The 22,664-nt window shown below is 45.9% G+C and overlaps 1 protein-coding gene across 1 annotated transcript in view; it reads right to left on the reverse strand.

Moving 5' to 3' along the window:
• LOC309558524 (sulfotransferase 1C4-like) overlaps nucleotides 1-22,664 on the reverse strand; it is a 50,507-nt gene that overhangs the window by 16,980 nt on the left and 10,863 nt on the right. The window contains exons 4-9 of the mRNA XM_082261604.1: nucleotides 22,041-22,167; nucleotides 21,765-21,859; nucleotides 21,497-21,671; nucleotides 19,705-19,807; nucleotides 522-582; nucleotides 126-315 (exon numbers count right to left, since the gene is read on the reverse strand). Coding sequence (XP_082117730.1) covers nucleotides 126-315; nucleotides 522-582; nucleotides 19,705-19,807; nucleotides 21,497-21,671; nucleotides 21,765-21,859; nucleotides 22,041-22,167 — 751 coding nt within the window. The remainder of the gene's footprint in view (nucleotides 1-125; nucleotides 316-521; nucleotides 583-19,704; nucleotides 19,808-21,496; nucleotides 21,672-21,764; nucleotides 21,860-22,040; nucleotides 22,168-22,664) is intronic.

Genomic DNA, 22,664 nt, shown 5'->3' on the forward strand with positions numbered 1-22,664 from the left:
AGCAGGCCAGCAGCACGCCATGCAGCCAGTCACCACTCACCGTCCGTGAATAGGACAAAAAAAAAAAAGGAAGGAAGGAACACCTAAATGGACATATAAATCAACAACATATGCCCATGACTGACCTGGCGGTACCTCCCCCGGGACACGGAACTCCAGCATCGGAACCTTTTGGAAAATGGCATCCCTTCGACTCTTCTCGATATCTCCATCATTGAGGACAAGATCCACAATCTCACTCATCCACGTTGTACCTAGGAGGTAAAACATCCCAATTGCAAAGGACGATCGCGTTGAGGGCACTTTCACCAGTGACTATAGAGGTACCTGATTTGGGGTAAGTGGCTATGACGATGTCATCTTCCCTGGCCTGGAAATGGTCGATAATCTCATCCAAATTCTGAGCAAAAGCACAGATCATGGGGACTCCTCGGACGTTCACCAAATCTCGTCTACGCCATTCTGATGATGTCGAGCTCATCTTGGCAGCCTGCGTTGAATGAAGAACGTCACTGAGATACTTTGTTGTCCTCCACAGATCTGAGGTTCTTGTAGGATCTGGCTCTTCGGTCTTTCAATAACCTTAAAATGATTAGTCACCAATAAAATCATTTTCTGCCAAGTAGGATGAACTTTTCCCCTCCGTTATCTCTCACCTACCAGGTTTCAGCAGTCTCCCAGTCACTCCCTGCATTACATAACACTTTCCCACACTTTTGTCTTTGTGCCGGTTTGTTCTGTTGTAAAGAGCTCTCTGTTGCAGTGAGGCCGCCCACCCTAATCCCTCTTCCAAGTGGGGGCTTTTCTGACTCGCTGTGTGTTTGTGTAGTCTCCTAACCTCTAGATTCCTGAAGTGTTCAGGCAAAAAAGTGTTCATTTAGAATACGATTGGTCAAAGTTTATGGAGATTTAAAAGTTCTGACCCAAAAAGTTCCCCTATTGCCTGTTTAGGTAATCCTGGAGAATATAACAACTGGACACTAGACATGTGCAATTGGTTTCGATAAGAATTGAAATTTGGCCAAAATTTTCTTAAATCGGAGATTTGGATGTATCAAAATCTCCAACTCACAATAGGTACAAATTCCAACAAATCTGAATAAATTATTTAGGGTTATATATTTTTTTTTTGTTAGGGTGTTACTACTACTACTACTAAATGAATAAATAAATGTAAAATAAATACACAAATAAATAAAAATAATCATAAATAATAATAATAATAATAATAATAATAATAATACATTCAATAAATGAGTACTATATAACAATAAATAATTAACCCCTAACCTAAACCTTTAACCAGGGGCAGCTCGTCCATTGAGGGCGCAGGGGCGCCTCCCCCCCATGCGTCCGGCCTCCTAATCTACATGCAGGGCGCCGGACGCATGGATTCCAATAGAGGATTTTTTTTTCTGAAGCACGTGATTAGAGCCAGAGGCTCTAATAGGCTTCAGAAAAGGGTGGGCTCGGGGCGCAGAGCACTGCGTCCCGAGCCCACCCAGTTGTATGACAATAGCGAATTAATATTTGCTATTGTCATACTGACTCTCCTCCCAGCCAATCAGGAAGCGGGTCGTGAGACCCCTTTCCTGAGTGGCTAAAAAGAGATGTGATTTTACTGGCCATTGGCCAGGCGGAAGGATTGGACATACGACCGAGGAGATGACACAGCGGCGCTCGGTGAAGGAGAAGGTAAGGATGCTGTCATTGCAATATTTTTTGTCATGCAGTGTTTGTGCAGCCGTCTTTTAAATGCAATTTTTTTGGAAAAAATACATTTCACTGAATTAAAAAAAAAAAAACAGTAAAGTTAGCCCAATTTTGTTGTATATTGTGAAAGATGATGTCACGCTGAGTAAACCGATACCTTACATGTTACAGTTTAAAATTGCGCACACTCGTGGAATGGTGACAAACTTCGATACTTAAAAACCTCCATGGGTGATGCTTTAAAATTTTTTAACAGTTACCAGTTTAGAGTTACAGAGGAGGTCTTTTTTTTTAGAATCGTGGCGATACCTCACATGAGTGATTTGAACATCGTTTTCATTTGCAGGCGCTACTTACGTATGCGTTTTTTTTGTATGTAAGTTCACGGAGACAGGGGTGCTTTAGATTCTCCCCCCCCCCTTTTTTTAACACTTTAACCACTTTACCACCGGAGGATTTTCCTGCTGTATGTCCAGGCTACTTTTTGCGATTCGGCACGTGCGACTTTGACTGACAATTGCGCGGTCATGCAACGCCGTACCCAAACGAAATGTACAGCCTTTTTCCCCACAAACAGAGATTTCTTTTGGTGGTATTTGATCACCTCTGCACTTTAAATTTTTTGCAATATTAATAAAAAAATGCGACTATTTTGAAAAAATAACAATATTTTTCTACTTTGACAATTAAAAAAATATCCAATATATTCAATTTTTGTCATATATTTAGGCCAAAATGTATTTAGCTACATGTCTTTGACAAAAAAAATTCTCAATGAGCGTATTTTTAACCGCTTTAAGGCCGGAAGATTTTACCCCATTCCTGACCAGGCCATATTTTGCGATCCGGCACTGCGTTACTTTAACGGACAATTGCGCGGTCGGGCGATTCTGTACCCAAATTAAATTTATGTCCTTTTTTTCCCCCACAAATAGATCTTTCTTTTGGTGGTATTTGATCACCTGTGCGATTTTTACTTTTTGTGCTATATAAAAAAAAAAAAAAAAAACGACAATTTTGAAAAAATAACAATATTTTTCAAATTTTTTTTATATGAAATTCCCCCCCCCCCCCCCAAAAATGTAAAAATCTAAATTTTTTAACATTTTAGGCAAATTTGTTTTCTGCTACATATTTTTGGTAAAAAAAATTGCAATAAGCGTATTTTGATTGGTTTGCGCAAAAGTTATCGCAGCTACTAACTACGGGAAATTTATGTCATTTTTATCGTTTTTTTTTTTTTAACTAGCAATGGCGGCGACCTGCGATTTTTTTTTGCGGGACTGCGACATTGTGGTGGACAGATCGGACCCTTGACTGACACTTTTGGGGGTACCAGTGACATTACTACAGTAATCAGTGCTATAAATATGCACTGTTACTATAAAATGACACTGGCAGGGAAGGGGTTAACTTTTATTGGTGATCAAGGGGTTAATGTATGCCTGGTGCTTACTAACATGTGTGGGGGGGGGGGGAGGGGACTCTGTGACACAGGGACAGATCGCAGGTTCAGCTATGCTGAATCCTGCAATCTGTCACTTAGGAGATCCGCCCGCTTGGTTTACACAAGCGGGCGGATCTCCACACTCGATCCCCGACGATCGGGGAAGAGCGGCGGTGATCACCGCCGCTCATCCTCTGGCCCGACTCCCGCTGTGACTGAATACAGCGGAAGCGAGCCTCCGGCGCCGCCCACAAGGGGAGGAGTCCAGCGACGTAGGTCTACGTCGCTGGACGATAACAAACCACTTTGCCGCAGTAGGGTCAACGTGAGCGGTCGGCAAGTGGTTAAAAAAAACAAAAAAAAAAAACTGGTCACTTTTATTGCTGTCACAAGGAATGTAAACATCTCTTGTGACAGTAATAGGCAGTGACAAGTAATCTTTATGGAGGGATCGGGGGTCTAAAAGACCCCAAACCCCTCCACTGCACTTCAAAGTATTTAAAACGCCGTTGGCAGCTGAGTAAACCGGAAGTGACGTTTTGAAGTCCCTTCCGGGTTATATGATCGGAGACCCAATCAAAGTAGAATCTGGCTTTGCTCGGGACTCCAACCAGCCCGCGGATGTGCCGGTTGGTTGCTCGGGTCTTTCCAAAGGGACAGGAGACCTGGGCAGAGCCTCGGAGTGGGACGTCCCCTTCCGTTAGCTGGGATAACAGCCAGTGGCCGCATCGGTTATCTTAAAGCCAGCTCTAAAAAAAAAAAAATGGTACTGGGTTGATGCCTGCAGCTGCATATCATCCCGGTACAACCACTTCTTCAAGCCAACGTACAGGTACATCAGTTTCTGGGAAGTGGTAAATTGGCTTGATGCTATACCTTTAATTTTTTTGAGCAGTATACATATGAAAAAAGCAAGGTGAAATTAATAAAGATAAATAAACCACCAAAGAGTCCAAAAAAAAAAAAAAAAAAACTCAAGAAAAATTATCTCCCAAGTGATTCCAAAGATATCAAGTGGAAATATCCCATCAAAATCATTCCTCCATATCACCCGAGGTGCGTTCACAGTGCGTGTCTAATCCTCCACCACTATGCACTCACCAGTGGGAAGAATAAAGCCAGCTTAACCACTTCAGCCCCGGAAGGTTTTACCCCCCCCCCCCCTTAATGACCAGGCCATTTTTTGCAATACTGCACTGCGCAGTCATGCGACGTTGTACCCAAATAAAATTTATGCCCTTTTTTTTTTTTTTACCCACAAATAGAGCTTTCTTTTGGTGGCATTTGATCATAGAAACATAGAATGTGTCGGCAGATGAGAACCATTTGGCCCATCTAGTCTGCCCAATATATCTGAATCCTATGAATAGTCCCTGGCCCTATCTTATATGAAGGATAGCCTTATGCCTATCCCATGCATGCGAAGCCCCGGTTCACATTTGTGCGAGTGCCGGGTTCTCATGTAATGTCGGAGCGCACTGCTCCGACATTACATGCGATCAGCTGTGCGGTGCGAGTTTAGCCATACAGTTTGTATGGCTAAATTCGCATCGCACCCCGGAGCAAAGACGCACAGGAGGCATTTTTGCAGCCGCATCAGGATCGGATCGCACATCGGTTCACACTTGTGCGATCCGCTCCTGTGCGAACTGCAAGATCGCACTGCGATATGCGATCAAACTGGGGGTGTCGTTAAGATTACATTGACACCCCCAGCGTATCGCATATGGCAGTGTGAACTGCCGGGGGTGCGTGTGCGATGCGGGAACAGGCTGCGAATTCGCAGCCTTCCCGCATCGCATAAATGTGAACCGAGCCTTAAACTCCTTCACTGTATTTGCAGCTACCACTTCTGCAGGTTCTAATTTTTTTACACTATAAATATAAAAAGACTAACAATTTTGAAAAAAGAAAAAAAGTAACAAGATGAAAGTTCATACATGCAATGCATGGATTGCCCACACAGGGGTTCTTTTCCAGCAAAAATACAAATGAAAATGCCAAGCCACCTGGCTCTCAAGGCTCACTCAGCCTCTGCCGCAGTACCAAGCTGCGCAAGCCCACTCCTGGCCTCTAGGCTCTCCTGACACTCCAGGCATTTTCACTCCTCCGAGACTCACGGCTTCCTCTGGTCCCCAGGACTCTCTCTCCCTGTTGTCACAGTTATCGTCTCCCAGACTCTCTCAGCTGGTCCAAATCTCTCAGTCCACTGACCTGGAACCTCTCCCACATAGAGTTCCGTCTCAAGGATATTGCCTTGGTTCCTAAACAGGAGCACACCTCCTGCCTGGGTGCAGCAACTGCTCCAATACCAACTCCTACTCCACCTCCTCTGAGCTATTCGGAGATCTGCCTTCTAACGAGTGTGTGCACCTGGACACACACACAACCTGCAGAATTTCTGGAAAACCTGGACACAAGACTGAAGACTCCATTCCACCCAATGCTCTTTGGAGTCTTCAAGTTTCCAGCCTCAATCCAGACTTGCCAAATGCAGAGAAAACCTAAAATATCGCTTTCTCTGCTCACAAGTCTTCTGCTGGAACTTCTCAATCTGACTCTTTAAGAATCCTGTGTCCATTTTAAACCAATTTTACCAGAGACGGAGACTCTCACTATCACAGGGGGTTCTAAGCAGGGCTTTTTTTTCTCAGAGAATAGGTGCAGGAACTCCCCCCTTCTGAGTCACCCATTGTCTGAGCACCCTACCCTCCTCTGAGCACCGTCCCTTGGTTCCAACCCCCACCAAACTCCCACCCACAACAAAATATCACACCCAGCAACAAAAGATCCACCCCAGCAACATTAGACACCCCCCCCCCCCAGTAGCAACAATGGCTCTCCCAGCAGCCAGCATCAATATACCCTCCAGCAACCAACGACAATAGACCGCTACCTTAACAGTAGATCCCTACCCTCATCATAAGATTCCCAGCAACAATAGATCCCTCACCAGCAGCAATAGTCCCTCACCAGTGCTTTAAGTGACCCAAAAGAGGTGCCGGTACTCTATTATAGCCTATAAATCCCCCCCCACCCCACATCAGGGTCCCCACAGAGCACCCCCTCCCCCTGGCCTGGGCTGGGACTCCGGAGCAGGGGGACTCACTGGTCTGGCTCTGGAGTGGGAAATATTCTTGGGGGTGCTGATGTCCAAAATGAGCATACTGGTACACTAAGGGGCACGGAGAGGTGGCGGTATGCTCAAGAGCTATATTTGGAAGTGGTGGTACTGAGTACCAGTGCATACCGGCCCACTTAAAGCATTGTCCCTCACACAAAAATAGATCCCCAACAGTGACAACAGATCCCCCAGCAACCAGCATCAATAGACCCTCCAGCACACCCCACACCCCTTGCTATAACATACATTCAGTGCTGGAGGTGCCAGAACTGCGTTCCCTAACGTTCCCTCTGAAAAAAAGCCCTAGCTCTAAGTAATCTTCTAGCGAAAAATACAGATCTTTACATGTGAACAAAAAAAGCCAGAAAAGGCCAGGAACTGGAAGAAGTTAAAAGAAAATGTCCAAATTTGGTCAGTGGCGTCACTTGGGAACCCTGACTTTCTGTTAAATGAAAGAAGCCAAGAACTCATGTGGACAACTGGCACATTTGTTTGGTGGGTCAGCGAGAAGGTTGGGTTGACATCTTATCCAAGTCCAAACCGAACCAGAATCTCATCCCTACTGGGGAAATCCTGACTCTACTGCAGGCATTTCTATTGGACATCAAGATGCTGAAAAGTGGCCATTGGATTTGCATTATCATTGCCAACCGCTACATTTTGTTATCCTTCACTCCTGTTAAAGCTTTCTTTTTGTATACGAGTACCATAGAATGTCTGTTCTTCTCATTGGCATGCAGGAGGTTACACTCTCGGGGTGAAGGAATTCCAGTCATATAAATTCTTTTGGGAGTTATAAAAGGGGACTGGGCAGACAAGGATCTCCTTCAACGAATGACACTGAAGTCTGGGAGGCTGTGAAAGAGTTTAACTATTTTACTGCAAAGAGGAATAGAGAATAGGATCTTGTTGGAGAGGCTCCATGGGAAAATTCACAAATTGCTACAAAGAGGAGAGGGATAAATTGGCTTTGGATGAAGGCACTGACTATCCTACAGCAGGACAGACAAAAAACGAAGGATGGCTGGAAGAGCCACTGAGAGTACCCAAAGACCAGAGGGATAAATGGGCATTGGAAGGAGGCACTGACCATCATACAGAATCCAAATGAACTAAGGCAGGCCATAGACGGTGTGAATCTCTTTCCTGCAACCTGTGGTTGCAGGAAAGAAATTTGCACGATTCCCCCATCAGCACACACAGTGATAAGGAAATCCCTCCTGACGAGCAATTGTCTGCTCTGGAAGATGTCCCCACAGGGAGAAGACAGTGATTATTGCTAGCGACTACAGCAGCTTCTAGCGATAATCCCAAGTGAATCTGGCAGGCTAAGATTAAGCACTCAATCAACTTGGCATATTCAGCCTGCCAACACACAGTTCGAATATCGGCCGGTTCAGCAGGAATCTCACCGTCTATGGCCAGTCTAAGGCTCCGTTCACATGTTAGCGTATGGTTTACGGGCAGAACCGCCGCGGTTCCGCCCGCGATCCGGAAGATTATTGCAAATCGCGGGACGCCTGTGCGTTGCCCATTGATTTGCAATAGACCCCCAAACGCTGAGCGATGTTGCCGCGATTTCCGCCTGCCGAATCGCAGTAACATCGCGCAAAAAAAATCGCGGGACGCAATACGATCCAAAGAAGCTCTTGTACTTTTTTGGTCGTAATGCGCGATTTTTTTTTTTTGCGCGATGTTACCGCGATTCGGCAGGCGGAAATCGTGGCAACATCGCTCAGCGTTTGGGGGTCTATTGCAAATCAACGGGCAACGCACAGGCGTCCCGCGATTTGCAATAATCTCCGGATCGTGGGCGGAACCGCGTCGGTTCTGCCCGTGATCCATACGCTAACATGTGAACGGAGCCTAAGAATGACATAGGATAGTTAGAGGAGCCACTGAGAGTATCCAAAGATGAAAAGAACCTCAGTCCATTGAGACTGCACTGGGTGATGGAGAATCACCTGATTTCTAGCTAGTCTAAATAGTTTTTTGAGTTTTTTTGGGGTTAACTGCTGTTGATATCCTTGAGTGATGGAGTGTGAGAGGAGAAAGCAGTAAAAAAGCCACTCAGCTCATGTGCTGACAAGGAACATGCTGATAGCAGGAGAGAGCAGAGTGACACAGAGATGAGCTCATCACTGTGCTGCTTCTCCTTTCACTGTCCAAACTGTTAGAAATGCTGTATACAGCTCTACAGAACAAACAGTGCACAGTCCACATGGGCTTTGCTGCTTAACTGCAAACAGGAAACGTTATTTATTCAGGAAGAAGACATAGAGGCAGCTAAAAACTTATAAACACTCCCATCTACTGGTTGATGTATATTGTATATCTGTAGTTGTTGTACAAAAATACATGAACAATGTATTCCAACACAATTAAAGGCTGGGGAGAAGGGGGCGGGTCCAGGACAACCTTGACTTCTGAAGAAGTGGGTTGAATGATGCTGGCCATCAGACTGATGAGTGGCAGGAAAGTGCACTGTGAGGAAATCCCATTGAAGGCAAACATTGGTGTTTTGGTATTCACTTTTATCTTGGTATTTCTAGCTGGAGTTGTGTTTTAAGGATTACACAGTATTTGCAAGATAAATAGCTGTTAGCTATGTGGCAGTTGTGCAACCAAGTCATCAATCCCATGATACTCACGTTACAACCATAAAGAAAAGGGCATCTTCTGAGAGGTACAGGGTCACCGGTTGCTATGGATTCCCGGTGGGGAGCTGCGTGCCCTCATTGTTTCCTCCAGACTTAATTCTCTAGGACTTTGGATAAACCTTCCAGCTCAGCTATTTGTTACTGAGGACGTGTATATCATATATGAACAGAAGGCTGCAAAGTTCAGGGCTGCCAGTGTAAATGACAGGGGGGGACCACCAGCCCTCTTGTAGGCGGCCCGAGCACACAGGGGGGCCCACACAGAGAGGGGGATTAGTGATGCACAACAAATACAGAAATCTTCCTCCAGCACCTGAATCTGATCTGTCTATCCCCCTGCTATCAGCTTTTATCTGTTGAGAAAGAGACAGTCATCCCTCACTTATCCCCCTCCCTTGTGGGCCCCCCTCCCAGCACTGGCTCTAATGTTATCTCTACTCAAGTGCTTATTTGTAATTTTGTTTCTCTCTCTCTGTCTCTCTGATCACTGAGCTCCAACTGCCCAGCCTGTATATTTTTCTCATCTCATCTTCTTTTTTTTTAGATTTAGCAGGAATTATGCAAGTTATGTTATATTTGTGTCTGATAATAGTGATTTTGTTGTAATTTTAGCTAAATATATCTTTAATATTTTCTTGGGGGGGCCCTGCCGGGTAGTCTGTACGGGGCCCCGTGATTTCTAACAGCAGCCCTGGTAAATGAGATTAGTTCTCAATCTTCAGAAGATGACATCAAACTGTAAAAAAGTTCTTCAGCTACATTAAGTGCCGGTTCACACTGAAGCGGCACGACTTCGGGGGGCGACCTGTGAAGTCGCGTGCACCGCGACTTCGGCGCGACTTGCAGGGACTTCACATAATGGAAGTCTATGCAAGTCGCTCCGAGGTCGCCCCAAAGTAGTACAGGATACTTTTTCTAAGTCGGAGCCTATTAGAACGGGTCCTGTACTATTCAATGGACCGCGACCGACCGCGACTTGTCAGGCTGACAAGTCGCGGCAGTGTGAATGGGCTCTTAAACTCCAACTCTGTGCTCTGCCCCCCTCTTCCCCAGATGACCTCTCTGCCCCTTGAGAACACCCCCCCCCCCCATATATATTGTATGCTTTGTTTTCTATTGGAGCCCCAAACAGACAACCTGACATGGGGCCCTTTTTTTCCCACAGATAGAGCTTTCTTTTTGTGGTATTAGATCAACTGTGCAATTTTTATTTTTTGCGCTTTACACAAAAAATGAGCAACAATTCTGAAAAAAAAATCTATATTTTTCACATTCTGCCATACAACATTCCCGCCCCAAAAAATTTAAAAAATCAAAATTTTTGTAACATTTTAGGCCAATTTGTTTTCTACATATTTTTGGAAAAAAAAAAAAATTTGCAATAAGTGTATTTTGATTGGTTTGTGCAGAATTTATCGTGTCAACAAACTAGGGGAAAGATTTATGTCATTTTTATTGTTTTGTTTTTTTTACTAGTAATAAATTTAGTAGTAAATAATTTTAAAAGTAAACTGTACTATATAGAAGGATCACAGGCGCTCTGTGATCATTCCAGAGAGAAGAACGGTCAGCTGTGTTTACAACAGCAGACCATTCTCCTCTCTCAGCAGGGAGCGATCGCGGGTGTCAGGCGGCAATCGGAAACCGCCGGCCCCTAGCTGCAGGCGGGCGACCGATGTATACCTATGCCGGTTCACGCAGGAGGGGCTGCCTGCCGCAGTATAACTGCGGCTGGCGGTCCTTAGGTGGTTAACATTTTCTTTCCTTTTTTTATTACATTTTTTTCCCGTGACTAGAAGAATACAGTGTTACCATGGGCTGCGGCACAATCTGTAAAAACGCTCTGTCCACCAGACGCAGTGGATGACAGATCAGTGTATCAGTGAAACCCACTATAACTAATCACAGCAGAAGCAGCCTGCTGCCGGTACATGTTATATGACATCATATAACGCCCACCCGTATCTAGAACGGTTACTGGTTACATACCATCATTTATCTCTATTCCACGGGCGTGCACGTATCAGTGTACCTGGTTCCCACAAAGTGTCAAACGTTTCAGTTAGTGTCAGATTGTCCGCCACAATATTGCAGTCCCGCTATAAGTCGCTACATATGTTTTATGTACTTTGTAGAATAAAAAAGATGATGTTACACCAAGTATATAGATAACAAGCACATCACGATCATCGACTTATAGCGGGACTGCAATATTGTGGCGGACAATCTGACACTAACTGAAACACTTTGACACCTTGTGGGAACCAGGTGCACTAATACAGTAATCAGTGCTAAAACTATGCACTGTCACTGTACTAATGACACTGCTGGGAAGGGGTTAAAGATCTAGAGCGATCAAAGGGTTAAATGTGTGCCTAGCCAGTGTTTTTATGTACTATGTGTGCTGCTTTTACTAAAGGATGTGCTGTTTTTTATTCCTTGCTTTGCAAAGACACAAAATCCAGCACATTCATGCTGACAGGACAGAGCCCTGCCTTGTTTACATAGGTAGACCTCCATCCTGTGTCCCTCCTCGCCGCTCAGTGGGTGCCTGAGGACATCCATTGGCTGATTGGCTTCTGCTGTGACTAATCAGAGCAGAAACAGTATGCCTGCGGTGTGCACATGGGCCCCTTACCTAGAAGTGCCAGATCGCGTACTAGGTACGTGATTTGGCACAGGAAACCCAATATAGCTAATAACAGCAGAAGCAGAGTGCCGGCAGTGCGCACGTGCGCCTCCTACCTAGAAGTGCCGGATCAAGCACTAGGTATGTGATTCGGCACAGGAAAACCACTATAACAAATCACAGCAGAAGCAGGGCGCCAAGGTGCGCATGTGCGCCTCCTACCTAGAAGTTCTAGATCACATACTAGGTAGGTGATTTGGCACAGGAAACCCACTATAACTGATCACAGCAGAAGCGAAGCGCCGGCAGTGCGCACGTGCGCCCCCTACCTAGAAGTTCTAGATCACGTACTAGGTAGGTGATTCGGCACAGAAAACCCACTATAACTAATCACAGCAGAAGTGGAGTGCCGGTGGTGCATACGTGCACCCCCTACCTCGAAGTACCAGATTCTATACTGGGTACATGATTCGGCACAAAAAACCCACTATAACTAATCACAGCAGAAGCGGAGCTCCAGTGGTGCGCACGTGCACCCTCTACCTAGAAGTGCCGGATCACATACCAGGCAGGGCCATCTTTAACGCAGGTAAAAAGGGGCAGCTGCCCAGGGCCCTGTCATTGTCGGGGGGCCCAAAGCAGTTGCCCCTTGCCCACGCTTGCCAAATGTCATGGATTTCACTAAGCTGCCTGTCCCGCCGTGCTCTTGTCCCCGGCTGTATTCCGGAAAGCAGAGCTACGGTTGGGACAGCTTGCAGCCATTTCACTCGTTGCTACATGTTTGCTGCCCACTGTTCCCACGTTTCTGCCCCCTATCCCTCCTCCTACCTCGCTCGCTCGCTCGCGCATCAGTAGTGTCCCTGCCCCTCTCCTGCAGGACTAAGGACCTTCCCGAAGTGGAGCCTCCAGGCTTCTGCTGCTTGAGCAGGTGTGATTAGCCTGGGCTCCGAGATCGTGCCCCCCTGGAATCAGGTGTTCTGACAGCAGCTGAGCAGAGGGTGCACAACAAGTGTGTCTGGAGGTAAAGTCATCTAACAGTTCAGTATGTATTTGTTTGCAGTCACCTCTAGGCTGAGTTACTGCAGCTTAGCATACAAGTGCTGCCTGTTAGCTGGAAAATTGGAAGATGGCTGCACTGCTACTAGGTTTTTACTGTGTCCTGGTGTGGGGTGTGTCCTCCCGACCCTGTTATGTGCCCTCCCAACCCCCATCGTGTGTGCCCTCATGACCTCCTGGTATGTGCCCCCTGACCCCCATAGTGTGTGCCATCAGGACCCCCGATATGTGCTCTCCCAACCCCCCTGGTATGTGCCATACTGACCCCCATACTGTGCCCTCCTGACCCCCGTGGTATGTGCCTTTCTGACCTCTGTACTGTGTCCTCCTGACCCCCCCTGGTATGTGCCCTGAGGACCCCCTGATATGTGCCCTCCCAACCCCCATAGCGTGTGCCCTCAGGACCCCCTGATATTTACCCTCTCGACCCCCAAAGTGTGTGCCCTCAGGACCCCCTGATATGTGCCCTCCTGACTCCCATAGTGTGTGCCCTCAGGACCCCCTGATATGTGCTCTCCCAACCTCCCTGGTATGTGCCCTCCTGACCCTCCGTACTAAGCCCTATGGACCCCCTTGTTATGTGCCCTCCTGACCCCCTGGTGTGTGCCCCCCTGATCCCCATTATGTGTGCCCTCCTGACCCCCATGGTGTATGCCCTTCTGACCTCTGTACTGTGTCCTCCCGACCCCTGATATGTGCCTTCCTGACTCCCGTGATGTGTGCCCTTCTGACCCCCGTACTGTGTCCTCCCAAACCCCCTTGTATGTGCCCTCCTGACCCTCTTACTGTGCCCTTTCGGTCACTCTGGTATGTGCCCTCCTGCCCCCCCCCCGTACTTTGCCTTCCTGACCCCCCGGTGTGTCCTCGGACCCCCATACTGTGCCTTCCTGACTGCCTGGTGTGTGCCCTCCCACCCACCGTACTTTGCCCTCACTCCCTGCACTGTGCCCTGTGCTCTCCTGACCCCTTTTACTGTGCCATGCTGACCCCCCATACTCTTGACCCCCTGTCCTCTGCCCTTGTGATGCCCACTCCTCTGCCTTACTAATCCCTGTACATGATCCTACCTTCTAATGACCCCGGTACACTGCTCTACATCCCACTGACCCCTGTACACTGTCCCGTTGCCTGTCAATTCCTGGCCTCTGTCCTGCTGACCCCTGTACACTACCCTGCATGCTACTGACCCCTGTACACTGCTCCACATACTACTGAACTCTGTACATTGCTCTACATACTACTGACCTCTGTACACTGCTCTACATCCTACTGACCCCTGTACACTGCTCTACATTCTACTGACCCCTGTACACTGCTCTACATCCTACTGACCTCTGCATACTGCTCTACATACTACTGACCTCTGCATACTGCTCTACATACTACTGACCCCCTGCACACTACCCTGCATACTACTGACCTCTGTACACTGCTCTAGATACTACTGACCCCTGTACACTAGCCTGCATACTACTGACCTCTGTACAGTGCCCTACATTCTACTGACCTTTGTACATTGTAATGCATCCTACTGTCCTGTGTATATTGCCCTACATCCTACTGACCTTTGTACACTGCCCTACATCCCACTGACCTCTGTACACTGCCCTACATATTAATGACCTCTGTACACTGCCCTGCACACTACTGACCTCTGTACTCTGCTCTGCATACTACTGACCTTGTACACTAATAAAAATTACATAAATCTTTCCCCTGGTTTGTAGACGTGATACCTTTTGCTCAAACCATTCAAAATACGCTTATTTGGATTTTTTTTTTACCAAAAATATGTAACAGAATACAAATTGGTCCAAATTTTTTTTGGGGGGGGGGGGGGATGTTATATAGCAGAAAGTGAAAAATATCGTTTTTTTTTTCAGAATTGTCGCTCTTTTTTTGTTTATAGCGCAAAAAATAAAAATCGCACAGGTGATCAAATACCACCAAAAGAAAGCTCTGTTTGTTGGAAAAAAGGGACATTCATTTTTTTTCTTTTTCTTTATTGGGGTTACTGCGTCGCATGACCGCGCAATTGTCTGTTAAAGTAACGCAGTGCCGAATCCCAAAAAATGGCCTGGTCATTAAGAGGGGAAATCTTCCGGTCCAGAAGTGGTTAAAAAAATTTTTTTACAGTTTTTTTTAGGAGCTCCGTGAGGGGGCTTTGGTGAAACATCAGGGGTCTAAACAGGTGGAATCTGCGCCACACGGGGTGATTAGGGTGTGCCCAGGCATGACTTTTCTATTTAAATCTTTTATGTACACAGTAGTATTGGGTATATTTATGAGTGCTGCTGTATTTATTGATGACTGATTAGCACTGAGCTCAGTTTACTTTAAACTTTTTTTTAGTAACCTATAGCAACCAATCAGTTAGCAGTAAAGATAAGCAGTAACCTCTAGCAACCCATGGGTGAGCGGTAAGAATGTGCAGTAACCTCTAGCAACCGATCAGTGAGCAGTAAGGATGTGCAGTAACCTCTAGCAACCAATGGGTGAGCGGTAAGAATGTGCAGTAACCTCTAGCAACCGATCAGTGAGCAGTAAGGATGTGCAGTAACCTCTAGCAACCAATGGGTGAGCGGTAAGAATGTGCAGTTACCTCTAGCAACCAATCAGTGAGCAGTAAGGATGTGCAGTAACCTCTAGCAACCAATCAGTGAGCAGTAAGGATGTGCAGTAACCTCTAGCAACCAATGGGTGAGCAGTAAGAATGTGCAGTAACCTCTAGCAACCGATCAGTGAGCAGTAAGGATGCGCAGTAACCTCTAGCAACCAATCAGTTAGCAGTAATGATGTGCAGTAACTCCTAGCAACCAATGGGTGAGCGGTAAGAATGTTCAGTAACCTCTAGCAACCGATCAGTGAGCAGTAAGGATGTGCAGTAACCTCTAGCAACCAATCAGTGAGCAGTAATGATGTGCAGTAACCTCTAGCAACCAATGGGTGAGCGGTAAGAATGTGCAGTAACCTCTAGCAACCGATCAGTGAGCAGTAAGGATGTGCAGTAACCTCTAGCAACCAATCAGTGAGCAGTAAGGATGTGCAGTAACCTCTAGCAACCAATGGGTGAGCGGTAAGAATGTTCAGTAACCTCTAGCAACCAACCAGTGAGCAGTAAGGATGTGCAGTAAACTCTAGCAACCAATGGGTGAGCAGTAAGAATGTGCAGTAACCTCTAGCAACCGATCAGTGTGCAGTAAGGATGTGCAGTAAGCTCTAGCAACCAATCAGTGAGTGTGGACCAGTTCTTTATGGTACATTATTAACATTTTTTAAAATAAGTCTATGTGCGTGTTTATTTGTTTTTTTGGGATGTTGGGGTGGAGAGCGAAATTGCATGGGGGGGGGGGGCCCAAGAAAATTTTTGCCCAGGGTCCAATCAATATTAAAGACAGCCCTGATACTAAGTACACGATTCAGCCCAGGAAACCCACTATAACTAATCAAATCAGAAGCAGGGCGCCAAGGTGCGCATGTGCACCCCCTACCTAGAAGTGCCAGATCATGTACTAGGTACGGGATTCGGCACAGGAAACCCACTATAACTAATCACAGCAGAAGCGGAGCGCCAGCCGGGCGCACGCACCTCCTACCCAGAAGTGCAGAATCACGTACGGCATATACTGTATATATATATATATATATGTGTGATCCTGCACTGAACGCCCACCCTGTAGCAGTATATTTGCTGTGGGGCGGTAGGGAAGTGTTTTTTTTTTTTTCTCCAAAAAATTTGCATTTGAAAAACCACTGCTCTTTGCTCTGCTTTGATAGTTTGTCAGTGTTACAAGGTTGCTGGAGATCATAAATCCCTGGCAGGAAATTTGCTGAATCATAGAGCACATGTTGCTGGGCGGGGGTTGGGGGGCCGCAGCACAGCTGAACAATGCGTGTCCCTGTTGAGACTGTAATTCGCACTTCATGAACCCTGTTCACATTTTCCCTCCTCTCCCAAACATCGATCTGCCATCTACAGTACACATGCCACAACCTTTGCTCCTTCTGAGTGTCTCCTGTTATCAGGACCTTCACCATTCAGGCTCCATTCACACTTGTACCAGTTGCACTCCAAAGTCGCATGACTTTGGAGTGCAACGTTGATGCAACTTTGGATGGGTGCGACTTGGATGTGACTTGTTGTCCCTCTGCAAAGTCGGAGTCCCACTGTAAAACATTCAGGTGTCTTTCATGCAACTTTTGATGGTTTCTCCCCTATGCTCGAAATGCACAGTCCACAGAGGAGACTTTATACACATTATTATTATTATATTATTATTATATTATTATTATATTATTATTATTCTATAGGATTTATATAGCACCAATAGTTTGTGCAGCGCTTTACAATATGAGGGAAGACAATACAGTTACAATACAATTCAATAAAGGAGGAATTAGAGGGCCCTGCTCGTTAGAGCTTACAATCTAGAAGGGAGTGTAGCACTGCCCCCTAGAGGACTGCTGAGAATTACACTTCTTGGATTCCCCTGGGCTACCCTTAGCAACTGGCAGCAGATAAACAGCAATGAAAGCTCTTGGCTCAGTGAATAATCAATCCAGGGGATGTTGGTTTTGTGGTTTTATTTAGAACTTGAATAGGAGAAGGGATGGGTGGGATACTCCAACTGCCAACTATTCACAATGGTGGGGACAACTGACTTTTAAATGTAGCAAGGCCGCTGTCTATCTTCACTTCAGTGGCAGGTAGAAACAAAGTGTTCCCACTTTAATTACTCTTCAGGGTTCTAACTTGGCACCCCCTTTCTCACTGACTGTGTGTGCTGACACCCATCCACTGACTCTCCACTGGACTGGTCCCCTTCCTTGGCAGACCCCCGGCAAGCTTCCCGGTACTCACGAACACTGTATTTCCCAAGGTTGCTCTGCCTCCAACTCCACCAGTCAGCTTTCCTGGACCTCCTGGCTCAGCTCCACACTCCTGGCTCACAAGGCCGACCGCCTGTGACCACCATCCACATCAGCAGAAAGAGAGACAAAGGTCACCCTCCATCTGGGAACTGGCTTCCTGCCCAAAGACACCCTGTCACATGTGCCCTTGGCTTTTATAGCATATGCCAGGATGCACCAATCGTCTGTGCCACCCCACTGAGATAGCTACAAAAGCCTGTGTGTCACTGGCTGGGTTTCCTCCACTGTCCAACAAGCCTCCCCATTGGACACAGCGGGGACACTCCCTCAGGCCAGATGAATCACACATGGACACATGCAACAGGCCTAACTAATGATCAGGCTCCCCTGATAAGCAGAAGGAGATACTAGGCTTTACCTAACTGGCACCTACCTTGGAGGGTGCTACATCAGGGTCAAGTGAAACAGAAGGCAATAACTGTGTGGTATGAGCTGATGGAGAAAATGGAAGTACGGTTGTTAGGTGTGGGTAGGATAGGTTTCTATGAAGAGGAGGGTTTTCAGGGATCGTCTAAAAGCTAATAGAGTAGGAGATAATCGGACAGATTGGGGTAAGGAGTTCCATAGGATTGGAGAGGCTCTGCAAAAGTCCTGGAGGCGAGTATAGGAGGAGGTGACAAGGGAGCTAGAGAGCAGGAGGTTTTTGAGAGGAAATTATATAGTGTTGCCCGAAACTTACACGATATTGGGCAGAGGTTATAGAGACTATTTCTGATCTAGCCCAAACACCTATACCTCTCAGCCTGTTGGTGTGTCTGTTGGGAGCGATTGATGCTGAAATGCATCCAAAAGATCATAGTAACCAGATTATTATACCTTGCTAAGAAGCTAATTGCCCAATTTTGGTTGGCATCCACTGTGCCTACTAAGGCCCAGTGGATTACCTATGTTAGCTCTATCCTTTTTGGAGATCAATTGGCCTATCGCCATCGTAATGTGATAAAAAAATTCAGCCGTGTCTGGCAGAGCTGGCTGGATAACCCTAATCTTAGGCCCCGTTCACATTGGGGCGACGCTACTTTGCCGGGCGACCTCAGAGCGGCCGGCACAGACTTCATAACATTGAAGTCTATGCAGGTCGCTCCGGGTCGCCCCAAAGAAGCTCCGGACCCTTTTTCTAAGTCGGAGCGACTTGTGTCGCTCCTATTAGAACGGGTCCGCAGCGGGAGCCAGCCAAACACACACAGACAACACGGGCACGCACATAGACTTATCTAACAATACTCCTAACAAACTACTTTATATGGAGAATCACTGTAGTAGCCACTGCTAATACAGTGATAATTGTTGTATTCTGGATTCTGTGCTGAGCAGCTGCCATGCTGCGAAGTAGCCACATGGGGCGCTCACTCAGCATGTGTACCATTCAGAGAACGCTTTGCATTTTTGCGTGAAAAGCAGACTCTGATGAGCTGCAAAGGGAACTTGCATTGTCTACGCTGCCAATCAGCATGGTGTTGTGGAGCATTGGAAACATCACTAGGGTTTCCTACTCACATTCAAAGTAAGGGGGAAAAAAAAGTTTTGTCTTTTTGTAAATTTTTTTTTCTTGAAAAGCAACTACTTTAGTTACTTTTTATTATTAGACTACAGCTCTCTTTTACCATCATACAATTTATAAGCTCTAGAAAGAGTCCATCGTTTCTTGTAAAGATCATTACTTTGCCTTAAAATGTTATGAAGATCTGTCTATCAAAGTTTGGCTCCAAAGAGCCCAGTATTTACGGATGGTGGTTCTGGTCCTGGGTTTGCAGATGATGGTTCTGGTCCTGGGTTTGCAAATGGTGGTTATGGGTTTGCAGATTGTAGTTCTGGTCCTGGGTTTGCAGATGGTGGTTCGTGGTTTGCAGATGGTGGTTCATGGTTTGCAGATGGGGGTTCTGGTCCTGGGTTCGGAGATGATGGTTTTGGGTTTGCAGATGGTGGTTCTGGTCCTGGGTTTGCAGATGGTGGTTCTGGGTTTGCAGATGGTGGTTCTGGACCTGGGTTCGCAGAAGGTTATTCTGGACCTGGGTTTCCTGAAGGTGTTTCTCGACCTGGGTTTCCAGAAGGTGGTTATCGACCTGGGTTTCCAGAAGGTGGTTCTGGGCTTGCAGATAGTGGTTTTGGTCCTGGGTTGTAGCTCCAGCTGGTTCCTTGTTACATACAGAAGGTGAGATCCGTGTCAGACATTTCCTTCTGGTAATATTCGTTGAATTTCTCATTCTGGGATACGGTAAATTGGTTCTTCCAGTCACCCCGAATGCCTAGAGTGAGGAGAGAGATGTCACATGATGTATCATGGGGGGGGGGGGGGGACACCCTATTTCCTACTTAGAAACATTATGGTGCTGTATCCTGGGACCCCGCCCACAGGATCACCTGCTCCTCTACATTCTGGGTGGGTGTGCACAAAGCACACCCACTTCTTTGGTTGACCCAACCCAGACTCCACCTCTAAAATTGCAGGGAATGCCAATTACACTCACTTTGCTGGTTGGTCCCACCTAGATCCTTCTCACTCGTGTCCCCAAACCTAACAATTAATCCCCTTTTGAATTATTGCACACGAATAATGCTTTGATCCTGGGACATGGCCCGGGACACAACATCACCGGGACAGAGGGCCAAGATGCAGGACCATCCCTGGAAAACCAGGACAGTTAGCATCCCTACACTCACATCATCCTTGTATATGTTTTGATGCAAATAACAATTGTTTTAAAAATAATTTTAATGTTTCAGAGCATTCCAGTCTTTGTAATGCACACGCTTAATTTTGGAATTTTTTTATTGATTGTGCCAATACTTGAAAAACCACTTGACGACAGCAATTTGTGGTTTGCAAGTGCTTTGCCAGTGGTTTGCTGGAGTTATGGCTGAAACTGACAGCTATAAGCCTGCTATTTATTTTATTTTTTTTTTTTTCAGCCGGCAACTGGCTTTCTCCCGAAAGCGGTCAGAGTGACTAATTAGACGCTGGATTGCTTTCAGAAGCAGCGGGAGGGGGCGACCCCCTTTGCCGGTGTTTTTCGGGGTTACCGTTTTTTACCCGCGCACCCGAGAAACGATCTGAAAGGTCACGCAGCTGGCCATAGAGGTTACCAGAGACCTGATCGTCTCTATGGTCTTGGAGGAACGGAGCGACGTCAAGAAGTCAATTCCAGTCTAGGGCAGAAGTAAACAATTTATTTATATTTTTATAGCAAAAGATTACATTTTTATTTATTCTTTTGCTTTTAAAGGTATAGAAGAGATTTGGGGTCTTATTGACCCCTGGTTTCTTTATAAAGAGGACCTGTCATTCCTTATTTCTATTACAAGGGATGTTTATATTACTTGAAATAGGAATAACAGTTAAAAAAATAAAATAAATGGACAGAGTAAAAATAAATAAATAAAATAAATAAGAAAAAAAAGTAAAGTGCCACCATCCCTTTGTGCTTGCACGCAGAAGCAATCCTATAGGTAAGTCGCGCATGCCTATGTAAACAGTGTTCGCACCACACATGTGAGGTATTGCCACGAACGTTAGAGTTAGAGCAATAATTCTAGCACTAGACCTTCTCTGTAACTCTAAACAGGTATCCTGTAAAAAAGGTAGCCTGTTTAAAGCGTTGCCTATGGAGCATTTTAGGTATCGCAGTTTGTCATCATTCCAAAAGCGTGCGCAATTTTGAACCGTGATATGGTCGTTATCTATTTACTCGACGTGACATCATTTGCTTTTGGAAAACCATTGTGCAAGTACCTTGTGACATAAAATATTGCAATGATTGCCATTTTATTCCCTAGGGTCTCTGCTAAAATAAAATGTATATTTTTGGGGGGTTCTAAGTCATTTTCTAGCAAAAAATTCTGATTTAAACTTATAAACAAAAAGTCCCAGAAAATGCTTGGTCAGCAAAAGAAGTGGGGAAATGAAAACCTTTGAAATGAAAATTGCTAAGGCTTACCTTTCCTCATAAACGGGGATATTGAGTGATCCATGAATGGGAAGGTACTAAAGTTGGCCATGGGGTTGTCCTTCATAGCCTTAAAGGAAGTGTTCTTTTGTATTTTTTCAACAATCTCTTCAGGAAGTTCCTGATCCATGAACTTCATCACCTTTCTAATCTCACGTTTTGGGTCCTAACCAAAGAGATTCAGGGAGAGTCAATAAGATTCAATTTCTTCTTATAGGTCAAGAGTTCTATACGTGACACCAAGACAAAGTCAAGTTACCTCCAACATGTCCTCGTAGAACAAGTACAAGACCTTGTGTTTTTTACTCATCTCCCACCAGCCCTTCACATGTTTGGCCCATGATCCATAAGCAACTACCAGACAAAGCAAAAACAATAAGTTTGGGAGAATTACCATAAAAGAAAAGTAACAGAACATTTTAAATGTTTCCGAAATGCCTAAGCATGTTTTCCAGTCTGTCTATTCCACGATACAGAACACGGACATTTCATGGAAATTATCAGTTTCTAAAATCCCAACTGCTGACCCACGTACCATTGCCCTCCATGAAGGTATTTAGATATTCATCCCACGTCCCAGGTTCTGGGTGTCCATAGGCCGCTCTGTAGAAGTGATAGTACGATACCGCCACATCCTTTGCATTCCTAGCCACGTATATCTTCTAGAAAAAGATAGTATTGGCTGTTACAACTCATTTTAATGTAAGAAATGTCAAATAGGAATGCAATTATTGCACTCTTAAGACTAAGGAAGACAAATAACTTGTTAACGCCTCACACTTGAGCCTTGCTTAGTATTACCCTTTAAATAAGCTTGGGTGTGAAACGCGTTAGCTGCCAGTGTCACCATCTCCGCTGTGGTATGATCACCCTTCATGTATTTCTGCATTTTTGTTTCTTCAATAAAGGACTAATTTTTTGGAGTGCTGCCATCTGGTCCATTTCTTCTATATGCTTCTGTTGCAACCAGGGCGTGCACCTGAATTTCCTCTCTGAGGCTGAACTTTGAACGGAGGCTTTTTGTCCTGGAGCAGCACAGTGTCTTGCAAGGGTCCGTGGTCTGTTGATGACCAGGCTGCATAGCGGGAGGTGAGCAGCAACCACGGTCCGGACAGGGCTGTCACAGATTGCGGTCACCACCTCCCGCTGTGCGGCCATA

The sequence above is a fragment of the Pelophylax lessonae genome (assembly GCF_965119305.1).
Source record: "Pelophylax lessonae genome assembly, chromosome: 6".
Taxonomy (NCBI): Eukaryota; Metazoa; Chordata; class Amphibia; order Anura; family Ranidae; genus Pelophylax; species Pelophylax lessonae.